Source organism: Embiotoca jacksoni, unplaced genomic scaffold (genome assembly GCF_022577435.1).
Source record: "Embiotoca jacksoni isolate LCO1_2020_lvr unplaced genomic scaffold, fEmbJac1.0.p SCAF_3, whole genome shotgun sequence".
Classification (NCBI taxonomy): domain Eukaryota; kingdom Metazoa; phylum Chordata; class Actinopteri; family Embiotocidae; genus Embiotoca; species Embiotoca jacksoni.
Window position 1 is genome coordinate 11,661,598 of NW_027185381.1, and position 25,760 is coordinate 11,687,357.

The following is a 25,760-nucleotide window of genomic DNA, read 5'->3' on the forward strand; positions in this document are numbered from 1 at the left end:
GCCGCACGGTGGGGGTGTGAACAATTGCCCGGACAAGCACACACACACACACACACACACACACACACAAAGACAGACACGGACAAATACACGTTCTGTTTCTCACCGGAGGCTCTTTAGTCACACGGTAAGCAGGAGAAGACGACCGAGTCCTCAAACAACCGAGAGCCCTTCAGCAGACCAACTCAAAGTAAGTGGAACTGTGTAGTTACATTGTAATAATTAAAGTGTACAACTTTGACAGACTATAACACGTCTTTTTGAAAGTTGGCTGCCATCTACTTCGCCTCTAAAAAACGATGTACTGTGGAAGAGTGATTGAATGGCCGGTTTTCTATTAAACTAACCTAAAATGAACTAATGTTTTTTTAATGTTTTTTTTTAATGTTTTTTTTTTTTTTTTATCGCAGTTGGCTTGTTCGCTGCCTCGAGTTAACGTAACGTTTTCGTCCTTTAACGTTCAGTGACGTCAGTCTTTGATATGATGAAGGGAATCAACGGTCAGAAAAGTTTCTGAGAAGTTGTCAAACCTGTGATATAGATGGATCAAATGTTGAACTTGGTCTTGCATCCGTAGAAGTATTAGTGTTAACACGTGTCGGCTCTCCCGTGTAGAGTGATTCATACTTTTAACGTTACAGCTGTAAACCCGCCTGCCGTGCTCAACTCTTCGCTTCTTCCGTTTTCTCTCTGCTCACGCCGGTGTTACACATGTTGTTTGGCATTCATATTATAACTGCTACGTCAAGAAGTTACTGTCGTTTTTAAAAAAAGAAGTTAAAGAAAATACTTATTGGGCCCGTTGTAGTTTTGATATAACAAATGTTACTGTGCTGTTGTGAGCGACAGTGGTGTAACACTAAAATCGGTGGCCCATATATTTGCACCCTCAGTAGGCCCCTCTTCTCCCTTTTATTGAAACATCTGTAGCACAAATATCTGAATCAAAAAAGTGTAAACACACGCACATGTAGGAGTTGCTATTGATATGGGCCAAAAATAATATTGGGGTGTTTCTGCAGTAAGTATATTCTTGACAATATGACAAAGTAGGCTACTAAAAAGTATTTTATTGTTAACTTAAAGGACTTGCAGCTGCAACAAATTAAGTTTTGTAGTTTTATATTTTAGCTTGAACATAGTTTGCCTTCAGAAATTCTGTAAAAACTAAACAAAAATCTCCGTGGCCTACTCTAGTTTATAAACAGAAAAAATAACTTGGAGAATCAAATTCCAAATAAAATATAGCCGCTTCCAGCCATGTTTTTCGTTGTTTGTAAATTACACTTGTAACATATGTCATACTGTTAAGCTGCATAACACTAGGATGTCATTATGTCAACACAGGCATATTGCCATTATCACAGGATTTGAGCTTTCATGGTATTACAAAATTATACCGATATTATAGTGAATAATGTGACATGAACCCTTGTTATAAAGTGCACAATCCAATCTCAGCATGTTTAATCATCTTTTAAAAAAAATGTGTAAAATTTTCTGTGAAGTTCTTTCTGTCACAGTTTTTCAGGTCTTTGTTATAGCCTGCTAATGTACCCTGAGCACAAGACAAAGGTGGAAACTTGTCTTTGTCTGACCCCCACACTGAGAAAGAATTGCAACATAACTGTATTGCCTGATACAAAGACATGCAAAACCTCACTGGAAAGTTCAGTTTTTAGAATTAAGATAAAAAAAATTGTTTCCGACAAGTCATCACAGTCTGTTGCAACATAGCTGGAGAATAAAAAAAACAACTTTTCAAACCTAAAGGCACAATCAGATATTCTAAAACAGATGGCACAGATGGAATAAAACAACGGAAACCTCCAGGACTAGATCCTGCTGTCACTCTTAAGCTGATCAACTGTTCTTACTACACGAGTGATGTTCAATATGAACTCATTTGAGTTATTAAACCTTTCTAAAAGTTTATTTCCATTCGTAGAATGGTTCAATATACTGCAGTAAACTGATCATGCCTCCAAAATATATTTGTAAAAATGGTGTGATACCTATAAAATACAACAGACAGTTGGGTATATTGTTGCAAATCTCATTTTGAAATTTACTTTTAGTTGCCACTTGGTGAGCGAGCTCATAGTGTGTCCTCATTAATATAAGAGGATGGTAATGATGGATGTGCAGCCGGTTCACACTCCGTGTTTCTGTTTCTCAAACTAAACACAGCGCTACTTCATTTATCTGCAAGCTAAGTGTTATAATATTAGCTATCTGGTCATGATGATATTAAATCACTCCGAAACACATCTTTCAAGCAAAAAAAAATAAGTCAATGCCTTAATTCCACGGCTTTGGGTGGTCGTCTCAGTGATAGGGCACTGGGAACTCCACACACTTCAACAGGCACCCCTGACTGTAAGCTGTACTAACGTAAACGCAGAGGAAGCGGTGACATATGACACATTCTCGGTAACATCCACTTACCGCAGTGATCATGTTCTCTTCCATTAGCTGCGAAGCTTTTAAGCAATGTTGTGGTTTACAAGTTGAAATTCATATCTGAGCAGGCGCACCTCGCGGAGCAGGCAACGTTTACTTAACTCTGACTTACTGCCTGCCCTCATACCCTGTTCTCTGTACGCAAGTTTTGGTAGAAGTAATTACTAGTTGGTTCGTCAACTACCCTGCAAAAGAATGTGCTTGGCAATATAGATTATCGAGCTTTGGATTTTGATATCCTATCAAGGCTGGATCTTTTTCATCTTTCTGCTATCATTTATCAAGAAATATGTTTGGTTCTTGGTATTAGCTCGTCAGACTAAGAAAACAAAATTAAGGCATTTTGCCTCTAATAATTTGTATTAAGTGTCAATGTTTTTTTGTGTAACGACTAAATGACTACAAACATGATCTAGCAACAGTAGGCCAAATCTCTGTTTAGTGTTGTTGCTACAGATGCTTTGTCATTTCCACTGAAATCCTGGCACCCAACCACAGTCCCCCACTGTGGTTGGGTGCCAGGTTGGTTGGTTTACTCATTTTTAGCATACAGTTTTAAGAGTCCCTTAGATGCTAAATTGGAAATCCCCTCCGTCTCCTAAATTAATTTTGGCCTATTAACTGATGAAGCAACTGAACTGAAAACACATAGTCTAGACTGTAGAGATCCCATGACCCTGAGGAATGAAAACTCTTTAAAGACATACAAGTAATAATTTTTTTTAAGAACGTTATCAGCACTAGCCATCCGCTCGCTTTCAAACTGCAATATTTATCAGAAGGTGAATGTTCACCAAAAGCTGTTTGTGATTTGTGGTATTTGTCGTGAACCTGTTTCCTCTTAATCGAAGGTGCTCACAGTATTCACTTTTGTCATCAAAATGACACTGCAGACAACAAGCTGCATCCTGTTCGTACAGTCATACAGAAGGATAAACGACATTGCTGCAGATGTTGAAGCAGGATTCAGGCACGGTATTAAGGGCTTTAATCGCACCAGGATGGTGTTGGCAGGTTTATTCCAGCGCAATGGCCTCACAAATGTGTAAATGGGTCATATATGAATATGTTAGGAGGAGGTGGGAGAGGGAGGTTGGCAGATTGCCTGACATTTTGTGTTCAACGGGGCTGTAGTTGATCCACGCTGGGTCCCTTACAGACGCAGTCTCTGCCATCTGCCACTCATGCTGTCTTCATAATCATCTCTGTGCCCTATGTTTCAGAACTCACTCTTTGCACACTAAACAAACACTGATGTTAGTTGAACACTCTTATTGTTTTGTTGCTCCCTAAATAATATGCGTTGGTGATCGCGCCTTACACCAAACTGCAGGGAGGGAATTGGCGGGGGGGGGGCTGCAAGGAGGAAATCTGTCTGTGTGAGGTCACAGAGTTTGGAAAGTCCAAGTAACTCTTTGGCATTTGTGTTCGTTTTTTAAGTAGGTCATTTCTGTTCTGTACATTGTATTTGCAACAGCCGGTTCCTCCTCTCTTCTTTTTAATCTGTTCCTTTTCATATAAACATCGTCTACCATAACTGTCATTTGACTTGAGCCGCATTATATATTCTAGTTGTTATACAAGGTTAAAATGGCACTGGTGGCTTTGCCGTTTAGCTCCGCTTTAAATTTCCACTGCACTTTCCTGTATGTACTTTCACTTAGGAACACATTTGTCATTTGCTTTCAGGGTGTCTTGTTTGATTGGGTTTGCCTATGTGGGTGCAGCAAAAATAATGCTATGGAATGACCCACCCCCCCCCTTTTTTTTTTTTTTTTTTTGTCGTCAGTGTGAGCTTATATAAAAGGTTCTGCAAAAACAGTGTATGGCCAGTTGGTTGCTCCAGAATAAATTGGGCTAGGCCTTTTAGCCTATTTAATTTGTTGTTTGTAAAGTCTAAAAAGTAGCACTGATGCATTATTTGGAACAGTTTACCAACGTTTGGGGCTCTGTCAGCACATAATGGTTGTCATAACTAAGCCTTTTTTTTAATCTGCACTGCTACTCAACATCTAGACATAAAGACCAACAATCTCCTTTAAGGATTATCTACTTTGCAGGGGTATATGTGTGGTTTGGGGTCTGCACTGTGTTCAGTTTGTAAACAGGAAATGTGTGTAGTTACATCTAATAGGGGGTTAGTAATATTAACATCAGCTGTCTTTTGGTAAATTTACTCCAGATTGTGTGTTTCACATAAACCTTGAACCCTGCGTAACATGTTGGATCAGAAGCGTATACAGTATTTCTCTGTCTGCGTTTGCTTTTAAATAGCAAAAACTGAAGCTCCGGTGATGGTTACCAGCAATTTAAAATATACTTGGTGAAACCAAACTTTCAGGCTTCAGTCACCCATGAATGTAACTGGGACGGCTACGTCACAAGATTGAGCTTTTTGTTGACAGTATAATGGTGAAGATACTGCTATATATTGTACCAATGCGTTGCAGTAATTCAGCAAAAGTAAAAAAAAGTTGTTAAAAAATAAACAAGCTTTGACAGGAAGTTTGTAATACAGGATGCAGTATTTTGCAAAGTATGTTTTTGGGGCTATTTGGCTTCATTTGTGCAGCAGAGTGGAGATAGATAGGAAGTGGGTAGAGAGAATGAGGTGCAGCCAGCTGGGAGTCAAGCTAAAAGTCAGCACTTTTAGACGGGCATTTTTAAATACTATTATATTTCAATTAGGTTGAACCTCAATTCCTGTTCTCGTGATCGGCATATCTATAAGATAATAAAATTGCTTCACTTTGCAATGTGTACACAGACACTCAGCTCATCAACTAAAGAGGAAGATAAAGGTTGAGCAATCAGATGTGACCGAGACATGTCGGGAAAGTAAATATTCTATATTTGCAAGTGTGTTTCAAAGATAGCTCGACAGTAATTTACAATTTGTATTCCCCTTTGTAGAGAGCAATATTTTGCTTCATGACCCATTACAGATTTTTTTTTTTTTAATTTTTTTACCCTGCAAGAACATGTTTAGCCAAAACACAATATTCATTTTTTTTTGTCATTTGGCTTGTCTTTATTCTAATCTCTAAAAGAGAAAGTTAGATTTTCTTATAGTTGCATAAAATATAAAAGTAGGACAATGATCAATCAGAAACAAACATTGCAAAAATATGGTAACTATCATTTGTATTCAGATTGAATACAGGTGATGGTTTTCAGCTTCCATAACTATACATACTCTTTAAAATAGAACTATATACACACTATTATAGGTGCAGAACCTACAGTTTTCATGTAGAAGAGACAGGGAGAAGAGAGCTGCTTGTCATCTGATACAAGGGGAGTTGTCTTCATGGGATATTTTCAGACTCCTCAAATAACCACAATGGCTGGTTATATTTTCAGTGCTCCCCGTGTCGGAAAAGGTCTGGTTGTGGTCAATATTTTTTTTGGACTTGCGAAGCTTAGACTGAATCGTGTTGCCAAGAGAGTTTCACAGTGTGCTGAATGTGTGGTGCTGATTTGGCCTCCAGGTGTTTTCTCAAAGGGAAAATGTTACTCACAGAAAAGTCACTGAATGCAGTGTGCATGTGTGACGGAGACAAAAAATAGTATACGATTGTGAGGTAAAGTGATTGTAAAACTATGCAGACGTCACAGCGATGTGCTCAAACTTGAAATGTCAGACAGTCTTTCCTCGAGGGTCTGATTCACAACATTTCTTAGTCGTGTTACTTGGTTGTATGACATCAGTCAAATCTGTTGAGTATGTTTTTTTTTTTTCCAGGCTATTCCTTAAATGGTGAATAAAACTGACTAAAACGCTGTTTCTAACCAAAGCTTGTTGTTACTAGTAAACACAGTTGTAGACCGCCGCAGTTTTCTTCATCTTGTGATGACAAAAGCAGATACATGAGCTGTCATGGTTTCCCCACGACCATCATGACTTCACCACTCTTTACTTTGAATTGGTCATCCCTTAAATCTTTCAAACCAGGGTGTTTCCTGTTATTTGTGACAAATACAACTATCCTTTAACAAACTTGCCCTCAAATATCATAAAACCTAATATTCTAACAAAATGTTAAAAAAAAAAGTTATTTCTCGTAAAGGTGGGGATTAGAGGAAGTTGGGATATTTTAAACTGGGGAAACGTGGCTGTTGAAAATGAATTGGGCCAATGTTTTTGCTTTGAAAATTAAAGCTGTGTTTAATCAGGGATCCAACTGTGCAGATTTCCCTGTGTCCTCGATCTGTGTCTCTCTCACTATTAATGCAAGGCTATCTTAAGGCTAAGTGGCTTTGTTTTATTTTTTCATTTTCTATTGTGTCTTTTCTTCTGTTTCTGTCTGTCTTTTTATCTCTCGCTCACCCCATACTGCAATATTACCCTCTGAAGGCCATTTAGCCAATACATTCTCCTCTGCCTTCCAGAAGCACAACCATGGGGAAAGGATGCATCACGGTCACCAAGTACTTTCTATTCCTCTTCAACCTCCTCTTCTTCGTAAGTAACCACATTTTATCATCACTGTTTGGTTGCCATGCAGCAATAACTGCACATGCATTGCGTGCGCCGTCAGCATCATGTAACATGACTTTGTCGGTGGTTTTGCTGACTGATGATCAAATGATAAATATGCCGTGCTGCTTCAGCTGAATCGCACTTGTGATGCTGTGAAAGCTGTCTGAGACCTTTTGGGTTTCTATTTGAACAAATATGTTTATTCAAATACCAGAGATTAGTGGAGTTACATAGGTAAATGTAGCTGTGTCTCCGCCTGGGGGAAAAGAGACTTTACTCTGTAGCCAGGTCCACACAACTGCAGATGGTTTATGTTTGCTTCCTCCACTCCTACTGGCCACGACATGAAGTCCAGGGGTTGTGATAAAACTCCAGACTCCGAAAACTGACTGTGCGAGGATGCCCAGACCTTTCCAATGAGACTGTGGCTGTAAACCTGATGCAGACCTTTTGATGTGAACACTCAACTGGTGTCTAATAGGAAGCGTGTGTGTCTGTGTCAGTGTTTGTCCATGTGGACAGTTTAGGCCAGGGGAGGCTAAGGGAAGCCAGGAAGTGGTGGGCTAATGATGGCTGCTGAGAGCTCAACAGTCTCACTAAATGAACGGCTCTCAACCAGGGCTCTAATTACTGTTGTGGGGCTGGGGAGGGGCAGCAGTACAAACGGGAAGCTGATGAATCGACAGAGCCTCTCATCTAAGGATCCTGCCCCCACTACAGTACCCCACAACTCCTAAACAAGGGCCCGCTTAATTACGTCGACAGTCTGAACTTCATAACCTCATTATGAGGGTACATTGATTGAATCTGATCATTCTCTGAGACTTTAGAATGCCAGTGACACAATGTTCCAGTCTGGAGGTGAATATTCCTCTCTTTTCTGATTGTTTTGACCCCTTCATCCTCACTAAACACTGCTCAGTCTTTTTTCTGAATGTGTGCTGAGTGGGTGTTAATTGTGAGAAACGGCAGCAGAGTGGTTCCCTCGACCCTCTCGACAATCTCGTTCCTTCTAAGTGTTGTTATGAGAGACAGAAAGACAGAGAGAAGAGTTAGGATCTGATGAATCCCAGATGTGAGAGGAAGAAGGCAAAAAAAAAAAAATCCATCTGTTTAAGACATACCAGCACAGATTCTGTGTTTTACTCTTATAAAATATGCAGCCTGATTCTTTTCCGTTTCCCCTCCACAGATCTTTGGAGTACTGATTATGGGCTTTGGACTGTGGATTCTCTTCGATAACCAGAGCTTCATCGCTGTTTTACGTAAGTGTTGTAGCACTCAGTCACACTTGCACGTCAGTAATAGTGATAACACACACACAAGAAAACATTCAGCACTTTTTACCTGGATGCACTCGGCACAGTTGACTTGGAAACGATGACTGGTGAATGTTTCCAGATCCTAAAATCCTTGGCCTACTCTGTGCAGTTTATGTGGATTTTATCCCATGGGAGTCATTCCCAAGGAATCACAAAAGGATGTTTGCACCAAGTCAAAAATGTGACTCACAATTGAAACTTGATGACTTCACAGACACCCACAAGCTGCCCTGTAGACATACAGACACACACAGGCAGGCACATCTGTGGGGAGGAGGTTAGTCAAGGGAGGTGACAAGCTCTTGATTACCAAAGCATTTCAATTCGTTTCATCTTATGTTGGAAAATAGCGGTTTTATTACCCCCGAGTTTCCATGGAGTTGTACTTTGAACTTGCTCTTAGCTTCCCAGATTGCACAGGTGCACAGATAGATTCTGTTGTCACAGATCTATTTGTAGGAACTGCAAAGGAAGAAAGACACCAAGCCTCCAAATGGGAGGCTTTGAGAGGCTAGATTATCAGATCTTTCAACGACAACAATGTGTGTAACTCAGGTTATCTACCGTGAATACACTGGAGAAAGCATAATGAAACACGGTTAGAGCCTCTCCTGAAAAAACAGAGAACAACGGATGGAAACTCTTAGTTGCCATAAATCTCTTTATAAATGCTTTCAGTGTGTTCATCCCACATGGAGCATTTCCAAGAGCAGCAGTCAAGTCTTCTCTCAGAAATTTCATAACTGGGAACTTAGTACATGTTGGAAGTCAAATATAGCATTTCCTTCAACGAGACTCTGAGACTCCTTTCCCATAGGAGATGTGCATATGACGTAGATGGCGAAGGACTGATAAGTGGTAATCCATTCAGATCAGCCTTACATGTGGTTATAATCTGCATCTGTGCCAGCATGAACAGGCTATGAGATTGACTGCTCCTATCCAAATTTAATTTAAATCTATTAAATTCAGTCAGTAACTATTTTGATAATTGATGATTGATAAGTACTTTTCCACTTGTTCTCTGTTTCTTGCCTCTTAAATATGTTGCTTTTCCTTCTTTTATATCATTGTGAACTGAATATATCTTGATTTTGGACTATTGGTTTGACAAAGAAAACAGTCTGAAGACACCACTTTGATTTATGTAACAATTTATGGACATCATGATTAACAGATTAAACAAGAAAAGTGAAAACATTTGTTAGTTGCTGGTTAAAGTTTTTTTTAGTTTCAAAGTTTTTACTTGTAGAAAGGCAAATCTCTGAAGGTCAAGTAGAGCTGAAGAAATCTATATTCCGGCTGGTGTTTTTTCCACTTTGTCTTTGTTGTGAGAAGGCTGGAGTTTTGATGTAAACCATCTAGAAGTGTCCTTGTGTCCTACATCTGCCGAACTGAGTTCTTTCCTCTTATTTCAGCTCTGGAGGTCACTAACATGGGAGAAATCACTCCAAGGCTGTTATTGAGCTGAGTTTGCTTATCTCTAGTTAGGCCTCCAGAAAATAAAGGCAGTACAATATCCATCATTCCTGCCAGCCAGCCGCAGGCCTATTGTTGGGATAATCCAGTGGTTCCTGAGATAGCATGATTCACTGATAGTTGTAGGCTGTTCCTCCTATGGGGGGCTTAATGACCTTCTGTCCTGCATGTATTTTTGTAGCCTGTACCAAGGAGGGGTCACCGTCAGTTCCTCCCTGGATTTCTAACCTCATTGGAAATCTCTTACCACTGTGTGGAGGAACAAAAAGCTGCAGGCAACTCTGTTTATTGACTCTGTGTGTTCCCCTTTAGAAGTTGTACCATTGCCTGGCCATAAACAGGATCTCTGTGTTTTCAGTTTCCATTCTTTATGAGTTATATTAGTAGAGGCCTTTGCAGCTGTCCCAATGACTTCAGGCAGGGAAACGATGAGGATGTTATGGTTTCAGGCCTCTTTATTTTTCTGTTAAAAGGACCTCTTCCCCTCAATGTATACCCCTCTTTATCAATTCAGTGATGGTAATAGTTCACTCCAGTGACATGAATCCTTAAGTTTATCTTGCTGTTGCTTACTAATACACAACGGGCTTCTTTTCTAGACAAAAGTCAGCCTTGGAAACGAGGTATGTGAGTCAGAGAGCGTGCCAAAACAGTTTGGAAATATGTTTCTCGTTAATTCAGAGTTTGAAGAGAGAAAAAGAAAACCTGGTTGTAAAATAATTTTCCGTGGTCCATTTAAGCTCAGGGCAAACTCAAATAAATTTGCTAAAAGTTGATCTACTTATGTTTACATTTTACATCTTGACACAATGTCAACCGTGCCTTTTCACCATCTGCATGCAAGCTGAATGTGTGGTGCTGCTCATGTTTACAGAAGGACCTGCAATACCAATGACAGACCTCCCTCTGCCTTCAGCAGCCTTCTCAAAGGGCACCATTAAATGGAAAGTTCCATGGAAACCACTCAAGGAACTATTATAGAAAATCCAGCAGAGACTTACATGGAAACTTACCATAGTACGTGAGAGAGCAGCACAGTAACCAGGCCAACACACATGCTGACTGCAGAAGACTTGTATGTTTTAGAGTTACCACAGAGGAACACAGATGTACAGCAGGAAGCATGTAAAAAAAAAAAAAAAAAAAAAACTGTCACACCTAACAACAATTGTGTTTCACTGTTACTTGCTAGGTGATGTGAGAGGAAATAGTTCATTTGTATGTCAAATGTTTTGCCACAACATGGCAACAATATTGGAAAATTATAATTGGCAACAGCCGATAATTATGTTGACGTTACATTAGTGTTGCATTACATTTCATTTAACTCCTGGATGTATGCAGCACTGGGCTGTAGGGTAACCACACAAAAACTTCTCTGTCAATTACAGTTACCACAGTTAATAATCCAAAGAGTATTGGTTTATAGTCTATATGGGGGAAAAAAACATCTTGATGGTAAAGTAACTCTTTACTTCAGGAATAGAAATCTAGCTTTATAGACCGATAATATCTTGCTAGAAGAACGAGTAGCGTGCATCGAGAAGTGTCAGATCAGGAAATCATCACATCAGTTCTCTGTTCTGTCTGCACTACGTATTGATCTGCTATGCCACTGACTAGAGCCTCAGTGATCTGTTGCCTGCTTTGGTTTGTCAGCACTCAGCATGTATAGTTCAGTGTTCTCACTCAGTCTCCTGACTGTTAGCAGTTTAAGGCTTCTCCCCAAATCCTCCATGTAATTTTAGTGTGTTAAAGAAACATGCGGACATCTGTTGCTTTTGCAGATACAAGTTTTTTTTCTCTCTCTCTCTCTCTCCCTCTCTCTCTCTGTCTCTCTGTGAGTGCGTGTGTCAATGAGAGAGACTGAAATAACATGCTTCAACAGAGTGCTCGATATAGAACATGCAGTACACTTGTCTGCCTCCCTTTAAATGCTACCCTGTAGCCACATAAACACTCTGCATATGTTGACCCAAGTGCTTTCGGCTTTCAATTATTCTCAAACGATTACAACATGCACTGCTGCGGTAACCCACTGTCAGCCATGTACATGCATTTAGTGACGTTTTTGTGCAAACTTTGTGCAAATTTATATCAAGTACACAGTCAAAGGTGTTTCAGAACGCGACGGCATCTCTGTATGAAATATGCTGCAACTAAAAGTTATTTTCAATGTAATCTTGCAGTTATTTTCTCAATTTATTGTTTGATCTATAAAATGTCAAAAACAATATAATGTCAATTATAATTGTCAATACAGTATAATGTCAATTGCATTTTGGAATTGGTAGCTCCACAGACCTAAAGATGGATTATTTATCTTTGCGATAATGACGCAGCTTGCAACCTGTGATAAGGAGTGTGTATGATGAAATATAAAGACTGAGGAGATTTTTTAAGTAAGGTGATACTTGATGTTTTTGCATGCAGAGTCAGAAAGTCAGAAGTAGAGTAATAGAGTTGTACTCGAAGAGACAACTTGTCTTTGCTCTCTATGGGGAAATTAATATTCATTGTGCATATGCCAGGACGCATGCTTTTTATTTTTGTATAAGCATAAAGAATCCGCATTTAACATGATATGAGAATTAAAAATAACTACATTTAATCAGCGTTGTTGTGAGAAAGAAGTGTTGCATCATTAAAAATTCATACATATTGTAGTAGCAGTGGTGGAGCTGCTGCTTCTGTCAGTGTCTTTAGAAAATGCTTGGCAGTGAGTTGTCTGATGGCTCTGCCTCGTTTGCTTGGCATAGGAGTCCTTATAAGGTGGAGCCATTTCACAAAGCTTTAGATTCTGGTTTCGTTCGCAGGCCGAGCTCTTGACTCTCTGGAGCTCCTCCAGCCCAGATAACACAGTCACATAATGGCTCCAGTTTATCTCCTCTCCAGCCTTCCAATCTTCATTTTCAGTACCCTGGAACCCTCATCCTCCTCAATCTCTCCCACTATACATACCAGAGGAAGAAGAAAATCAATTCATCTCGCCACATGTTGACTCTCTGCGGTGGCCTGCTTCGTTGAAATAATCTTTCATGGAATGCTGTGAATTCAACATAAAGGGTTTGCATCTGTGAAGCATTTCTGGCTCACTTTAACCATCTGTATCAAAATGGTTTTGCATCTGAATGAGGCCTAACTGAGTTGTATTTGTTTGCAGGCCCGCACTGGTTAAAGCAGAAAAACGAGGAGATAAAAAAAAAAAAAATCATGTTTGTCAGTGTATTTTGTGTGCTGAGGGGTTGTGCTTTCTTGATTAAAAAAAAAATGACTATTACTTCTACAAACTGTTGATATTAAACTGTTACAGCAGGTGCATAATTTGCAGCACCCTGATAGGTTTCATTGGTTCTGTGTATGTTGAACTCTTCCTGTGTTTTCCCATCTGTCTCCTCCAGATGAATCGTCAGATACAGTGAAAGTAGCTTCATACATCCTCATCGGAGTAGGATCCCTGTCAATGGCCATGGGCTTCTTCGGCTGCATAGGAGCCATCTACGAAATCCGCTGTCTGCTGGGTCTGGTGAGGAATTACACTGACTTTGTGCTCTAATGCTACATGCAACAGCTTGGGTTCATTCTCTAATAGATAGAGGGTTAACACCCCTCAAGATCTAATATCTGACCACAGTCCAGTCATTACCACACAGGAAACTAAATGTTCTGCTGAGTCACAGAGAAAATAATTAGATTTAGAAACCCTCAGTTTAAAAGTTCACATTGACCATAAAGTCATTCCTCCTTTCTATCTTTCTTCATTTTCTATTATTTCTCTACAATCTTGTTCACCATCAAAATATAAAATGCTTGAAAAATATTACTTAGAAGGATCTCGGTAGTGTTTTTCACTCTAATTAGGCACAGTATTTTATTCTACCTACAGAGTCTGCCTACTTTAGTTTTACACTAATTGTGCTCCCATTTAAAACACACAAAAGGTACACTATTTTTTTTTTTTTTTCACGAAACCATCACCTAAGTGCATCTGCTAGAGCTCTCAAGCATAGCTAAGAATCCCTGATAGATTCCTGCTGACAGTAAAGCCCTTCAGCACTCCTACTAATGTGTGGGGCCGGAGGCTCGCAGCATGTGTGGAGGGGATAAAGCCAGTAAAATGAAGGAGGTACAACAAGAGTGGGGGGGGTGCATGACCTCTACAGCGTTAAACCTGCTAGGGGTTAACTGAAGAACTGCTGTGACCTACTTCTCCCAGTGACAGTGACCAACTGGCAATAGACCCTCCCTCCCCCCCCCCCCCCCCCCCCCCCCCCCCCATCTCACACACACACACACACATACACACACACACACACACACAGACTCACACTTAGGTAGGGGGGCTGTGGAGGGATCTTTAATGACTCCCATTTTTCTTGCTGAGGGCTTTTTCTTTGAATGGTTAGTGTCTGTCGACTTGTTATTCTTTTCTTGTTTTGTTATGTATGGTGGGACTTTTACACCTGCACTCACGGTGCCACTTGGGGGCAGTGAAATCAAGGTGTGAACACTTGTTTTGGCTTCCCAAGCAGCCATGGTTCACTTTGTTCACCAGTGAGTTTCCTAACTGTGTCTGTCAGCTGTTTGTTGCTGAGCAGGTAATGTAAAGTGGGTAAAGCTGCTTGTCACCACTGAAAATAACTGAGAGTGTTCAGAAGGAACCAAAATAGTCAAAACAACGAACTGAAACATGCTGTTAAGCCATGGGGAGCAGAGGGGAGTCTTCAGATTCATCATTACAATCACACCATTTTACACTGTCACTTCATACATTGCGATTATATAAATATCACATCTAGCCACTTTAGGATTCGTTAGTGGGTTTTCTCTTATTTTATAATGGGAGATTACTGATTACTGATTTTCTGCTGTCTCGTCAGTGTTTTAAAAGCCGTGGTTGTAAATGTTGTGAACTGACATTTCCCTTCATCCCTCACAGTACTTCACCTGCCTCCTGCTCATCCTCATTGCCCAAGTTACCGCTGGAGTTCTCATTTACTTCCAAAGAGATCGGGTAAGACACCAGATATAATGCGAGTCTGCTTTTCTCCCTTCACTTATTTCTTTAATTTCACTTCTTTATAATTTGTCCTCCTTTCTGTACAGTAAATTTTTTTCTCTTATTTAAATTTTTTTCCTTTTTACTCTGTCATAATTTGACCTTCTTTCCCCCCGTAAACCTTGCTTCTCATACCGTCTCCCTCCCACCATCCTTCCTCCTGCTAGTATAGTTTCGGCTTACTCTGTGTTCTTTCTCCATCACAGCTGTGATTGGCTGCATGTTGCTGAATCTGTTAGGCACCCCCCTGTATCTTGTGATGAAACACGGTGTCCATGAATGGAAAGTGACAGGATGTCAGTTTGTCACTGATGTGACTTCGGATGCTGGTAGAAAGCGAGATGAAGCAGGTGGACTGAAGGAGATATGTGACAGCTATGCAGGAAGTAGCACGCAGAGTCTTGCACTGAAAGCTCCCCTGCAGGGTGTTTTTTTTTTGTGTTAGAGGGAGGACCGACAAATTCCTACTGAATGAGTGTTGCTAAAGCTGTTGTCACACGCTGACATATTAAGTTGGCCTGTCCAACATTACCCTATCTTAGACAGTAATTATCACCCTAGGAACAGAAACGGCTCTCTACTTAAGCCTCTGATGATATACTGCCCCCTACAGATAGGATCACTAATTTCAGCCCATTTTTGAAAAAACAAAATGAACTGTAATAAAGTTTAAAGCCTGTGATAAAACCAGGGGGGGGGGGGGGGACTTAAATTACCAAGACTCAAATTGAAAAACAAGTCAGACAGGTCAGAAACATCATCACAGTACATTGAATACACGTATTTTAAGTAAATTAAAGGATGATGCGTTCTTCTTTGGGGTGAGAAAATCATCCTGTTGAAGATGAAAATGTAAAAGCTTTTTGGATTATAAAAACAAAAATACATTGTCACAAACCTGAAACGTTTTTCTGAACTCATGAAAATTTTATTTTTCTGGTGAATTCACATGACAGAGAGAATATGAAATATGTGCACTGACAATACAATATAAACACTTAACACATTTGTCAAAAGAATAGTGTGGCTCAAGAACCTGTGAATACATTAGAAGACAAATGATAAGCAGTTTACCTAAAAGAAAAACAGTTCCCTCGACAGCACATGAAAGAAACCCTTAGAACGTGGCACTGGGAATGGAAGTGACCATCAAACTGAAGTAAATTTATTCCCTAAAACCTTTTCAATTATATTTAAGGTCAAATCAATATAAGAGCCAGCCTTAAATAATAGAACCAGCATTGAGTGTTTGTGTTGAAGGGAGTGTTCGGTTTGAACAAATCAATGTCTCAGACCGGTTTCATACTCTGAGTCCCTCCTCGGACAGAAAAAGCCTTTCCCTTGATAAACCTCAACCCTGTAGGACTCAAGAGTAGGGAAGGCTCTTTCAGCTGTTAGCCCTCTAGCATGTATGTATGTGTGTTTGTGTGTATCTGTGACAGCACGTGTGTGTCTGTAGCCTCAGACACACTCCCTGTGTTTAAGGCTCACCACAGAGCAGGGTGGTGCCCTTTCCCAGAAGAGGGTGAGGCTCTCACAAATCTCCTGTAGAGCTCAGAAGCTACACGGGTGCCACTGCTCTGTGGTTGTATGCACATAAACACACAGTCATTCTCCTTCTAAGCTGTATTTGTGCAATGTTTCAGCCCAGCATGGGACTTCACAGGAGAATACCAACTATGGCAGATCACCAAGGACACGTACAGTTCAGATGGTGATATTAAACTTAGGAAAAAGAGTTAGTGTGGGTGTTGTTGTTTTTTTGCTTCCTTCTCTTCACCTGTGTCATTCTGCCCTCTACCATAGACTGATGTCTAGTTTGTTGAATGTTATCATGGCTTTCCTTCTAATGAACACATGTCTGTTTATGTACCGCTGTGGTATCTGATCTGCTTCTTTAACTCCGTACTGATGAATCATGTATTTTCATCTCCTTTCCAGTTGAAACATGAGATGTCTAACATCATACAGGGCATGATATCCAACTACACCGGCCAGAACAAGTCCACAGAGCACACCTGGGACTACATCCAGAGGACGGTCAGTTGATGCTTCAGTCTGTTTACATCATTTGTTCACAACTTTAAAAAAAAAAGAAAGAACAACTACCTTTATTCAGTGGAAATAGTTTGCAATCACAGAACAAATGTAACCAACCTTTTTGCTTTATGTTGAAACCCATACGATCTCAGTTCTAATGGATTTGGTGACACTCAGGATTACTGCAAACAGAGCAGCCACTTAATCAGAAATACATCAGAAGAGCAGCTTGTGAATCTGTTTACATTGCAGCCAAATCAAATCGTGTCCTTTTACTAAGTAATCCAGTCAATAATTGTCTTTTCTATCATGCAAACAGCGATCACAATCTGACTCCATGCTGAACGCAAACCAAGTAGTTGTCCACACAACAGCAGATGATGTTAGTGTGCAATCTGTCCCCTGCAGCTCTTCATCGATCAGCTCATTGTGCTGCCGCTTCTGATTCCTTGATCCACTTTCAAAAATGCTGAAAATGACGAGGACTTGTTATGTAGACACATTTTTGATGAACCGCTGCTTTGTTAATTCATACAAGTCCCTGCTGTGGCTGTTAAAGAGTTAATGCGAACAGTGAGGCTGAAATCCATTCGATTAAGTTAGAGCAGTAACACTGCAGTGCATGTTGCATCATTTCTTTTCTATCCCTTGTGTGTGTGAAGGGAATTTTAATCCAGTCTGGGAATGGCAGAAACCGCTGTTAACAATAAAACTACAATATAAAGGTTAAAGCTGGGCAATATATTGATATTATATCTATATTGTGATATTGTAATATCAGGGTTCCTGGTTTTAAAGGCTGCATGACAGTAAAGTGATGTCATTTCCTGAACTAACCAGACTGCTCTAGTGGCTCTATTATTTGCCTTCACCCACTTATTCATTATATCCATATTACTGACAATTATTTATCAAAAATCTAATTGTGAAAGCACCAATAGTCATCCTTACAATATTGCTGCAATATCAATATCAAGACATTTCTTCAGAAAGATCAGGATGTTTGATTTTGTCCAAATCACCCAGCCCTATTTGAGGTCATTACCAAATTTAAATAAAGTAAAAGGCCATTTGCAGAGAACATTTTTCATTGCTTGAACCACTGATGCCTCTTCACTTTGAAAAGTAACCCATGGCATGCCCCGTCAGTATTTTAATAAGAATGTATGCTGAATATTTACGTCAACAGAGCTGTCATATGAAGTGGCTCTTACAGTAACTTGAGTGTGTTTATTTTTAGACTGGGAGGCCACAGTGTGAAGGGCACATTTAAATTCTTTATCACATGTCAGTTTCAAAGAGACACTTCATCAAAATTACTTTTTTGTTACTTCTCTTTAATGCTCTCTGGCCTTGCAGGAAGTTTTCACTTCATTTCATTAATTTTTTTAAAATGTTTGCCACCAACCAAATACTTATTGAGATTAATCAAAATTTGTTTGGGGAGCTCAAAGCTTTGGGAAATATTGCTTGTTTCTGTCATTTGGAGAGAACCATTTTCATTGGAGCTTCTGCCTGTGGTTGTGCTGAATAATTGAAACACTGGTTTAAGTTAAGTTAAATATGTTGCTGTTGAGTTTTTAAAATTTTGTTGCTTCGGGGGGGCAAAAACAAATATTCCATTTACTACCATTGTTTTCTGCTGGCTGCAGGTTTCGGAGATGAATATCTCGGAATCTCAGCTCATAAAGCTGAAACTGATCAGACGCCATTGGGGTGAAGTGAGAGATTGTGCATGTTTTGGAATCATTAAACAAATCAGCCCATAGCCAGTTTATCCCACCTTTCTCACTCCCTCTTTCTTGCCCAGTCTTTTTCTTTCTGATCGTCCCGGAAACACCAGCCAAGAAGAGATTTGTCTCAAACACCACAGCAGAGATGCTTTTTCACTGAGTCAGTGGATTTGCTCATTTTTCCATCATCTTATTAATTTATGTCTCTTCTCTCTTTCATGTGTCCATTTATTAAACTTCTTCACTCCATCTGGTGATTTTTCTTTGTCTCCTGGTCTTTGGACTAATCTTCCCCCCCCATCTCGTACATATCACCAGATGAAATGCTGCGGATGGACTGGCCCACGCAACTGGACTGAGAACGTTTTGATCAACAAAAAGTACAAAAAGAACATCAACCAGACATTCTACGCATGCTCCTGTCGCAATTATTCTCTGCCAGGCACGGAGATAAAGGAAGTAGGCCTGTGTGAGCACCTGTCCCCAGAACCACCTGTATATGAAGCGGTACGTAACACGGGGTAAAATCTGCAATACTGTTTCATGATAACAGTGAATTTACAGGTGCAGCCAACAGATGTTTACCCAGTTCGTCCCATCATAGTCACAATCAAGTATCAAGGCTGGCCTGGCTTTCATTTTTGTTTTCATTCCCAATTTTTTATTTTTTTTAAGTGATGCCAATAAGGTAAACATTGCGTGCATTTGTATGTATTATAGTCTTGTATTACCTTTTTGATGTAATTGTCATGATCAAGTATTTGATAAAAGGATTTCCTGTACAGGACAGTGAGTGAGCGCTAAAATACTTTTGACAGTCACTGGAAGTTTTTGCAAATCTACTCAACCAGTTATAGTGTAAGAAGTATTTAGATCTTTTACTTCAGTAAAAGTTGCAACATCAAAACATTAAAACATTAAAATTGTAAATCCTGCATTCAAAAGTCCACTCAAGTAAAAGTATAAAAGAAAGTAACCACACAAAATACTGAAACTGTCAAAAGTTAACAAAAAACTAAATCCGTTAAATGGCCCCATTCACAGTGTTTCTCACATTCAGTATATACTACTGGAATATTATGGATTCATTAAAATGTACACCTAAGAGGCACTTTATTGTTTTCAATGGAGTTTTGATCCTTTTTGGAGGTTTATTGATAACAATCCATGTTTTATAATACGATCATGGGCACTCGTTGTGAAGTGTCTTCAGAATTATAACATTGAGCTACAGTGAAGTACAAGTACCTCACAGCTATACTTAAGTTCAGTAATTGAGAACATGTCCTTTCTGTTACATTCCTCCATTGTCTAGTTTGATACCTCACCTGACCCGATCTGTATTGTTCACTGTAATAAATGCTCTGCAGCCCCACTGAGCTTTCCATGAGAGGTAACGCTTCATCTTGAAGTCCAGACAGGCAGGGTCATTTGGTGCTGCGGTAGCCGAGCGGTTCTGCAGTACGCCTGCACTGTTTTCCGACAGCGCTCACACCTTTTAATCATTGCGTAACTTGGTTTGACTTGTGTGTTGCGTAACTCCGACTGGCAGCCCGATGCGGCACTGTGGCCGAACTTAATCAGCACAGTAATTACTGAAAGCTAAGGCGAGTTGTTTGTGCCGTGTGATTTGGTCAAACAGCAGGAAAGCTCCACTGTTCTGTTGTTTGGTCTGCGTGTTTCCTCAGCTCGGCTGAACCCTGTTATTCTTTCCCTCCCGGACTCGGTCCGAAGCCAGCGGTTGTGTTTTCAAAGGGCTCTGTTCATGTCCGGCTGGGATCACGTAGTCATTCATCTCTCTGCATGTCAGCCTGCTGCCGCTGCCCTTTCCATGTCTGTCTTGACCTCTTTCTCTCTGTTCGCCCCACTCTTGTTCTCTCCTGTAGGGCTGTATAACCAGCGTGGAGAAATGGCTTCTGGACAACTGTGGAGTTATTCTGGGAATCTGTGTCAGTGTAGCAGTCGTGGAGGTACAGTATCCATCTCTTCCTGTTCTGAAGTCTACCGTAAGACCACCAATGTACTTGCTTTTAACTACGCGTTTGCGGCTCCGTCATGGCGTGTGCGCGCTCGGAAATGAATGCTACGTATCCACGATGCGTAATTCGGCACATTCAGAGTGTAAAGTCAGATCACCACCACAGGGGCAGCAGGTTTTGCACAAAGACAAAAATTCCCCAGGAAGATTTCCAAACATGATTAGTCCATAATCTGCCGCCTGGTGGATATAGCTGTCAACCCTCAACATACACACACTAAGTATGCAACGGCACTGGTGCTGTTCCTGTTGTCTACTTGTTGGTAAAAAGAAAATACATTTTCAGTTTATTACTATACCCAGTTGCCATGTGCACTGTACATTTAAAGAGTTTGGTCTTTGTTATCATTTCTCCTGTCCAATACTACTTTCATGTCTGTGATTAAGATGCAGCCAGCTGCTGGGAGCAGATGGAAACGGCTGCCCTCAGTCTGGACATAAAGCCTCATTAAACTATGTGCTGCTTTGGCGCTTTAGTTCTTGTACAAATACAAAAAGATATAGCTATCATGTTAATAATACAATGATGCAAGTACTTGTAGGTGGATTCCAGTCTTTCATTCTTTATGCTACGTCAACTATCTCCACATTCATTTTTAACGGAAAGACATAAGATTGGTGTCTCATATGTCATGTCATAGAGGTTAGCAAGAAAATGAATGAGCGGATTTTCCAAAATGTCAAACTATTCGTTTGACCCAATCAAACTGTTTTGCCTTTGAATATCTTAAGCCACGATATTTTATGGTGGTCGCATATATAATTTTGATTCTAAGGAAACCATCATCAGTAAACCTACAACAAGCAATTATCAAGGTGGGGGGGGGGTTCGATTGATTTGTAGTTACATTCGTTGCAGCCTTGCTGTGGACACGCATAAAGCATGGGAACATTGTTTTAAGACCGACTTGGAAAACAAATCTTGTGTTGCAGTATTTGTAGCCTGTTGTGTGAATGCGTTTCCATTCTTTGGCTTCAACGCCTGCATGTTGGAGTGAATGTTCCGTTGATTCATTTCAACTCTGATAACAAAGCTGACGACTCCATTTCCTCCAGCTCCTCGGGATGATCCTCTCTATGTGTCTGTGCAAGAGTGTCGTCCAGGAGGATTATACCAAAGTACCGAAGTACTGAGCTGAGGGCGGAGCCAGCTTCACATCACACAGATGGATGGATGGACTCTCCTCTCTCTCTCTCTCGCTCTCTCTCTCTCCTTGCCTCACATTACACACACACACACACACACACACACACACACACGCAAATTAAGACAGCTGTCTCCACCATTTGAGCTTCTCATGTCTTCACAGCTGTGCAAATTTCTCACGCCCCATATGTCACACACGCACGCACGCACGCACGCACACACACACACACACACACACACACACACACACACACACCTGTCAATCAAGTTTAACACACTTGTTGGATGTAAATTAACAAGTTACCTTTTTTTTTTTTTGTCTTATCATCTGTTTTTTTTAAGGAAACATTTATGATATTTTTAGTGAGAGATAAAGAATTTTGTGGTTTGATACTATGCAAATATTCATTTATATGTTGTCTTTTTTTTTTTCTTGGTTGACCTCAATGAAGCGCTTAACGTAGTGGTAGAGAGAGCACTTTAGTGATATTTGGTGAGCTGAGAGCCAGATCTTCTGACTCCGAGGCGGGGAGCTGAGAGGGAGGAGGGAGCACGGTGGACCCTCTGAAGGATTCCTGCAGCTGGTATTTTTTGGTGCAGAGGGTGGAGGAAAGGCCCTGGGCAGGGCTGCTGCGGTGGTAGTTTTGGCTTTAGACATCAGCTCCTTGTACCCAGTAGCCCTGATATTAGCCTCCGTTGCCTCCTCCTCCATCCTGCCATCCATCATCCGTTAGCGTCTCTAAATCATGTCTTCCTTTTGGGTGTGCACGACTGGTAACCAGCAGCTCTCCAAAATTACCAGTTCTTCATGAAGAAAGTGTGTGTGTGATGTGTTGAGTGACTATTTTATTTCTTTTGGTTCTTTTTTATGTTCTCATGTCATCTGTTTGTTTTTTTTACAACTGTATATATGACTTTGGTAAGGGATTGTGACACTTGGGTGCTTCGTCAGCATTTTATATGGGAAAGCTTCCACCCACATGCTCTTGTTTTAAGAGTCCTATTGTTCTTTGTTTCCTCTCTTTTGTTTATGATGTGAAGAGTATTGCTGCCACAGCAGCTTGTCAGCACTATTTGAGTCTGAATCAGATAGATTGGAACCCTTAGAGTGAATCTGTCATCACTCTTAAAGCCATATTGTCATTTCTTGAACATGGCATAAGTTTGTGAACGACAGCCAACCACAGCTCCTGTTGTGAACAGCTTCACTTAAGCTTGTCACTCTAAAGTTTATCTTGAAGTCATGTTTTTACCTTCATTGCAGTAACACATGAAAACGGCAGCTGTGTGACCACAATGTATTTTTCCTCCTCGGCGTGATTGTTTGTTTCCTGAGAAATCCTTTTTTTTCTGGTTTATATTATCGATAACAAAAGCAGAGAGGAACGTTGAAAGTTGGCAGGGATTTCAAATTCTTAGAGGCCGCTGTCACCAGAAAATGACTCTTCATCAAGTCATGCTATCTTCTCTAAAATTATTTCCTCATTTTATTAGCCATCCTTAGTCCTTCCACTTCATTTTAAATACACTATTACAGCTGAATTTATCATTGATTTAGTGGGTAGATTGTACTTTTATGTGGCTTGTAGTTTTTCATGCCATCTCACACGAGTCTTCAAATCATGCTCATCATGAAGGAGGAAACTGGCCATTACAAACAGTTACAGACAGCTTCTGTGTTATGACCTGCCAAAGTGAAACATTAATTTAACTTGATAAAAAAAATAAAAAAAATATGAAGGCTTTTTATTGTTTAAAATATTTTGTACACTTTTTGAAAATAATATTTTTGTTTAGTAGAAAAAATACATTTGTGGACCTGTAACCTATGTTTAGAAATGAATCGTTTATTTCTCTTTATTATTGAGAACTATCAATAAACCTGAACCCGCTAGAATCCATTGACCTCTTTATTAATTTCTTATTTAAAACCTAGTTAGTTAGCAGGCAGTAATAGAACTCATGTGACTGATACTTTGTCAGGCTGGTTACTCACTGATGTTTCCCTCAGATGCCAGATGTTGTACCTAAAGCAACCAGAAGATGGCAGTAAATACCTAACTGTACACCAGCTTAGGCACGAATCTTTGACAGGAAAGCATTTGGATAAAATGAGCAAAATTTGTATGTTATGGTCTTTGAAGTGTAAAATAAAAGACTCTTCACCACTGAATTAATTCTGTTTTAAAAACATGATTTATAAAAGCTGCACGTTTATTTTATGGGCTTCATCCAGATTCCTGAGAAATTAGTTCTTGCACTACCTCCCCAGCTCTATACCTCTAAGCTGATTCATTTATTTTTATTATTATTACCCAATTTGTGTTTTCTCTTGATTTAGCCTGACTACCCCGTGGCTCAACAGAACAAAAAGCTCCACATGCATAAATGTCAATGCTATAATACGATTTTTCCTCTGCAATAAATACAAACAGAGCTCCTCTCATAAAATCGAAGTGCAATGACTCTTATCAAGGAAATGGAGCCTCATGATGTCATGTAGAGCCAGAAGCAAATATCTCACCACTGACTCTGCTGCCTTTTAAACAAAACAGCACAATCACAGCACTGACTTTGCTGCTCTAATCCACTATTGTCTGAGACACTTAACCTTGGTATAATGAGTACAGTTTAGGGTTCTCTCCGAACAGAGCCACATCTCATCAGTGAGCTGTGAAGGCTTCAAGAGCCCAACAACAATTTTTCAATTAAAAAAAACATATTAGGACTTGAACAACAAATGTGGGCAACAGGAGGAGAGTTTTAAAAAGACTGGATTATGGCTTCCAAAATATTTGACTCTTCTGGAAATTCATTGGACAAATGGCCAACATGACAAAGGACAAGGCTCATTTGGACAGAACACTGATAACACCATCTTTTCGACATCATTGTCAAATTGTATTCATAGTCAACACTTACAACATGACTCCTAAAGCATGTTTAAATGTCAAAGTTGCTGCGAAAGAGTTGAAGGAATTGAACAAAAATGTGATTGAGGGGAGGGGGGAGGGGAAAGATGTTGAAGGATGGCCACTGTGACTTTCTGTCTCTGAAATGAACTCTAGCATTGTTTCATCATTAGAAAGTAAAGATATCTGCATTATTGCTGAAAAATGTGTCGATTAGTTACTGAATTACTCAACAATTTTGTTACAGAAGTACAACATATAAAGCAATTTATCAACAGTCGGTTTGTCAATCATTTTTTTCGTTCCGTCTTAGTTTTAAGAAGATTTTCTGCTTTTTGTTGTTAAATAAATAAATTATTCACAATTACATTTGAGTTTGGATTGTTGGGAGAACAAAACAATCCATCTGAAGACATCAGTTTGAAGAAGAAATTATGATGGGTACTTTTTTTTTTTTTTTTAAGACAATGTAGTGATTATAGAGCTGCAACAAATTAAGTTGATTTGTTATTTAATTGATATAATTAAATGGCAACTATTTTGATGAAAAATTCAGGTGTTGGTCATACAATTTGGTAAACTGAATACTGTACGTTTGATTTTGGACTATTGGTTGGACAAAACATTTGAAGACGTCTGAAATATTGTGTGGGTAATTTTTTCACTATTTTCCAGGCAAAACATTTATTTGAGTAGTCCGAGCATTAACTGCCATATTAATTTATACTAAAAACAATCACTATTTTTTTTCTTTGCATGTAGGTCGTGGAAAATGAGGGTCGAGCAGGGTAGTGTGCTGCCGCTGCTCAGATCACGCACACGCACGCACACACACACCGGGTCAAAGACGATGAGGAAGGGAAGCTTCCTATGTTTTTTCCACATAACTGTCAGTCAGTGAGTGCAGAGGAGAGGAAATAGGACAAATGATGATCCCACTGAGACCAAATGAAATTAAACAATGAATAATGAAGAGTTCAAGAGTGTCAAGTTCATGTTCAGTAAACACAGAGAAACCGATACACGAATATCACAATTTAAGGAAGCACTTCCCGAGAACATTTGATAGTCAAGTCGAACTTCT

General features: G+C 39.8%; 1 protein-coding gene across 2 annotated transcripts; it reads left to right on the forward strand.

The window, feature by feature from the left end:
- LOC138205924 (CD82 antigen-like) lies at nt 1-23,937 on the forward strand. 2 transcript variants are annotated; one of them, XM_069162293.1, is made up of 9 exons: nt 1-190; nt 6,821-6,928; nt 8,139-8,211; nt 13,149-13,273; nt 14,687-14,761; nt 16,748-16,846; nt 18,898-19,086; nt 20,466-20,549; nt 21,674-23,937. In XM_069162293.1, exons 2-9 carry the CDS (start codon nt 6,866-6,868, stop codon nt 21,749-21,751), a joined length of 786 nt encoding a protein of 261 aa, XP_069018394.1. In that variant the 5' UTR covers nt 1-190; nt 6,821-6,865; the 3' UTR covers nt 21,752-23,937. The 2 variants fall into 2 exon arrangements, with proteins under 2 accessions (XP_069018394.1, XP_069018393.1); XM_069162292.1 differs by having other exon boundaries at nt 2-190; nt 6,856-6,928.
- Nucleotides 23,938-25,760: the final 1,823 nt, after the last annotated feature.

What these genes read in the sequence shown, in the direction of transcription:
- LOC138205924 (XM_069162293.1), top strand. Translation starts at nt 6,866, where the DNA reads ATGGGGAAAGGATGCATCACGGTCACCAAGTACTTTCTATTCCTCTTC. An exon ending in TCCGCTGTCTGCTGGGTCTG is followed by an intron (nt 13,274 to 14,686) that starts GTGAGGAATTAC and finishes CATCCCTCACAG; the next exon opens with TACTTCACCTGCCTCCTGCT. An exon ending in AACCACCTGTATATGAAGCG is followed by an intron (nt 19,087 to 20,465) that starts GTACGTAACACG and finishes TCTCTCCTGTAG; the next exon opens with GGCTGTATAACCAGCGTGGA.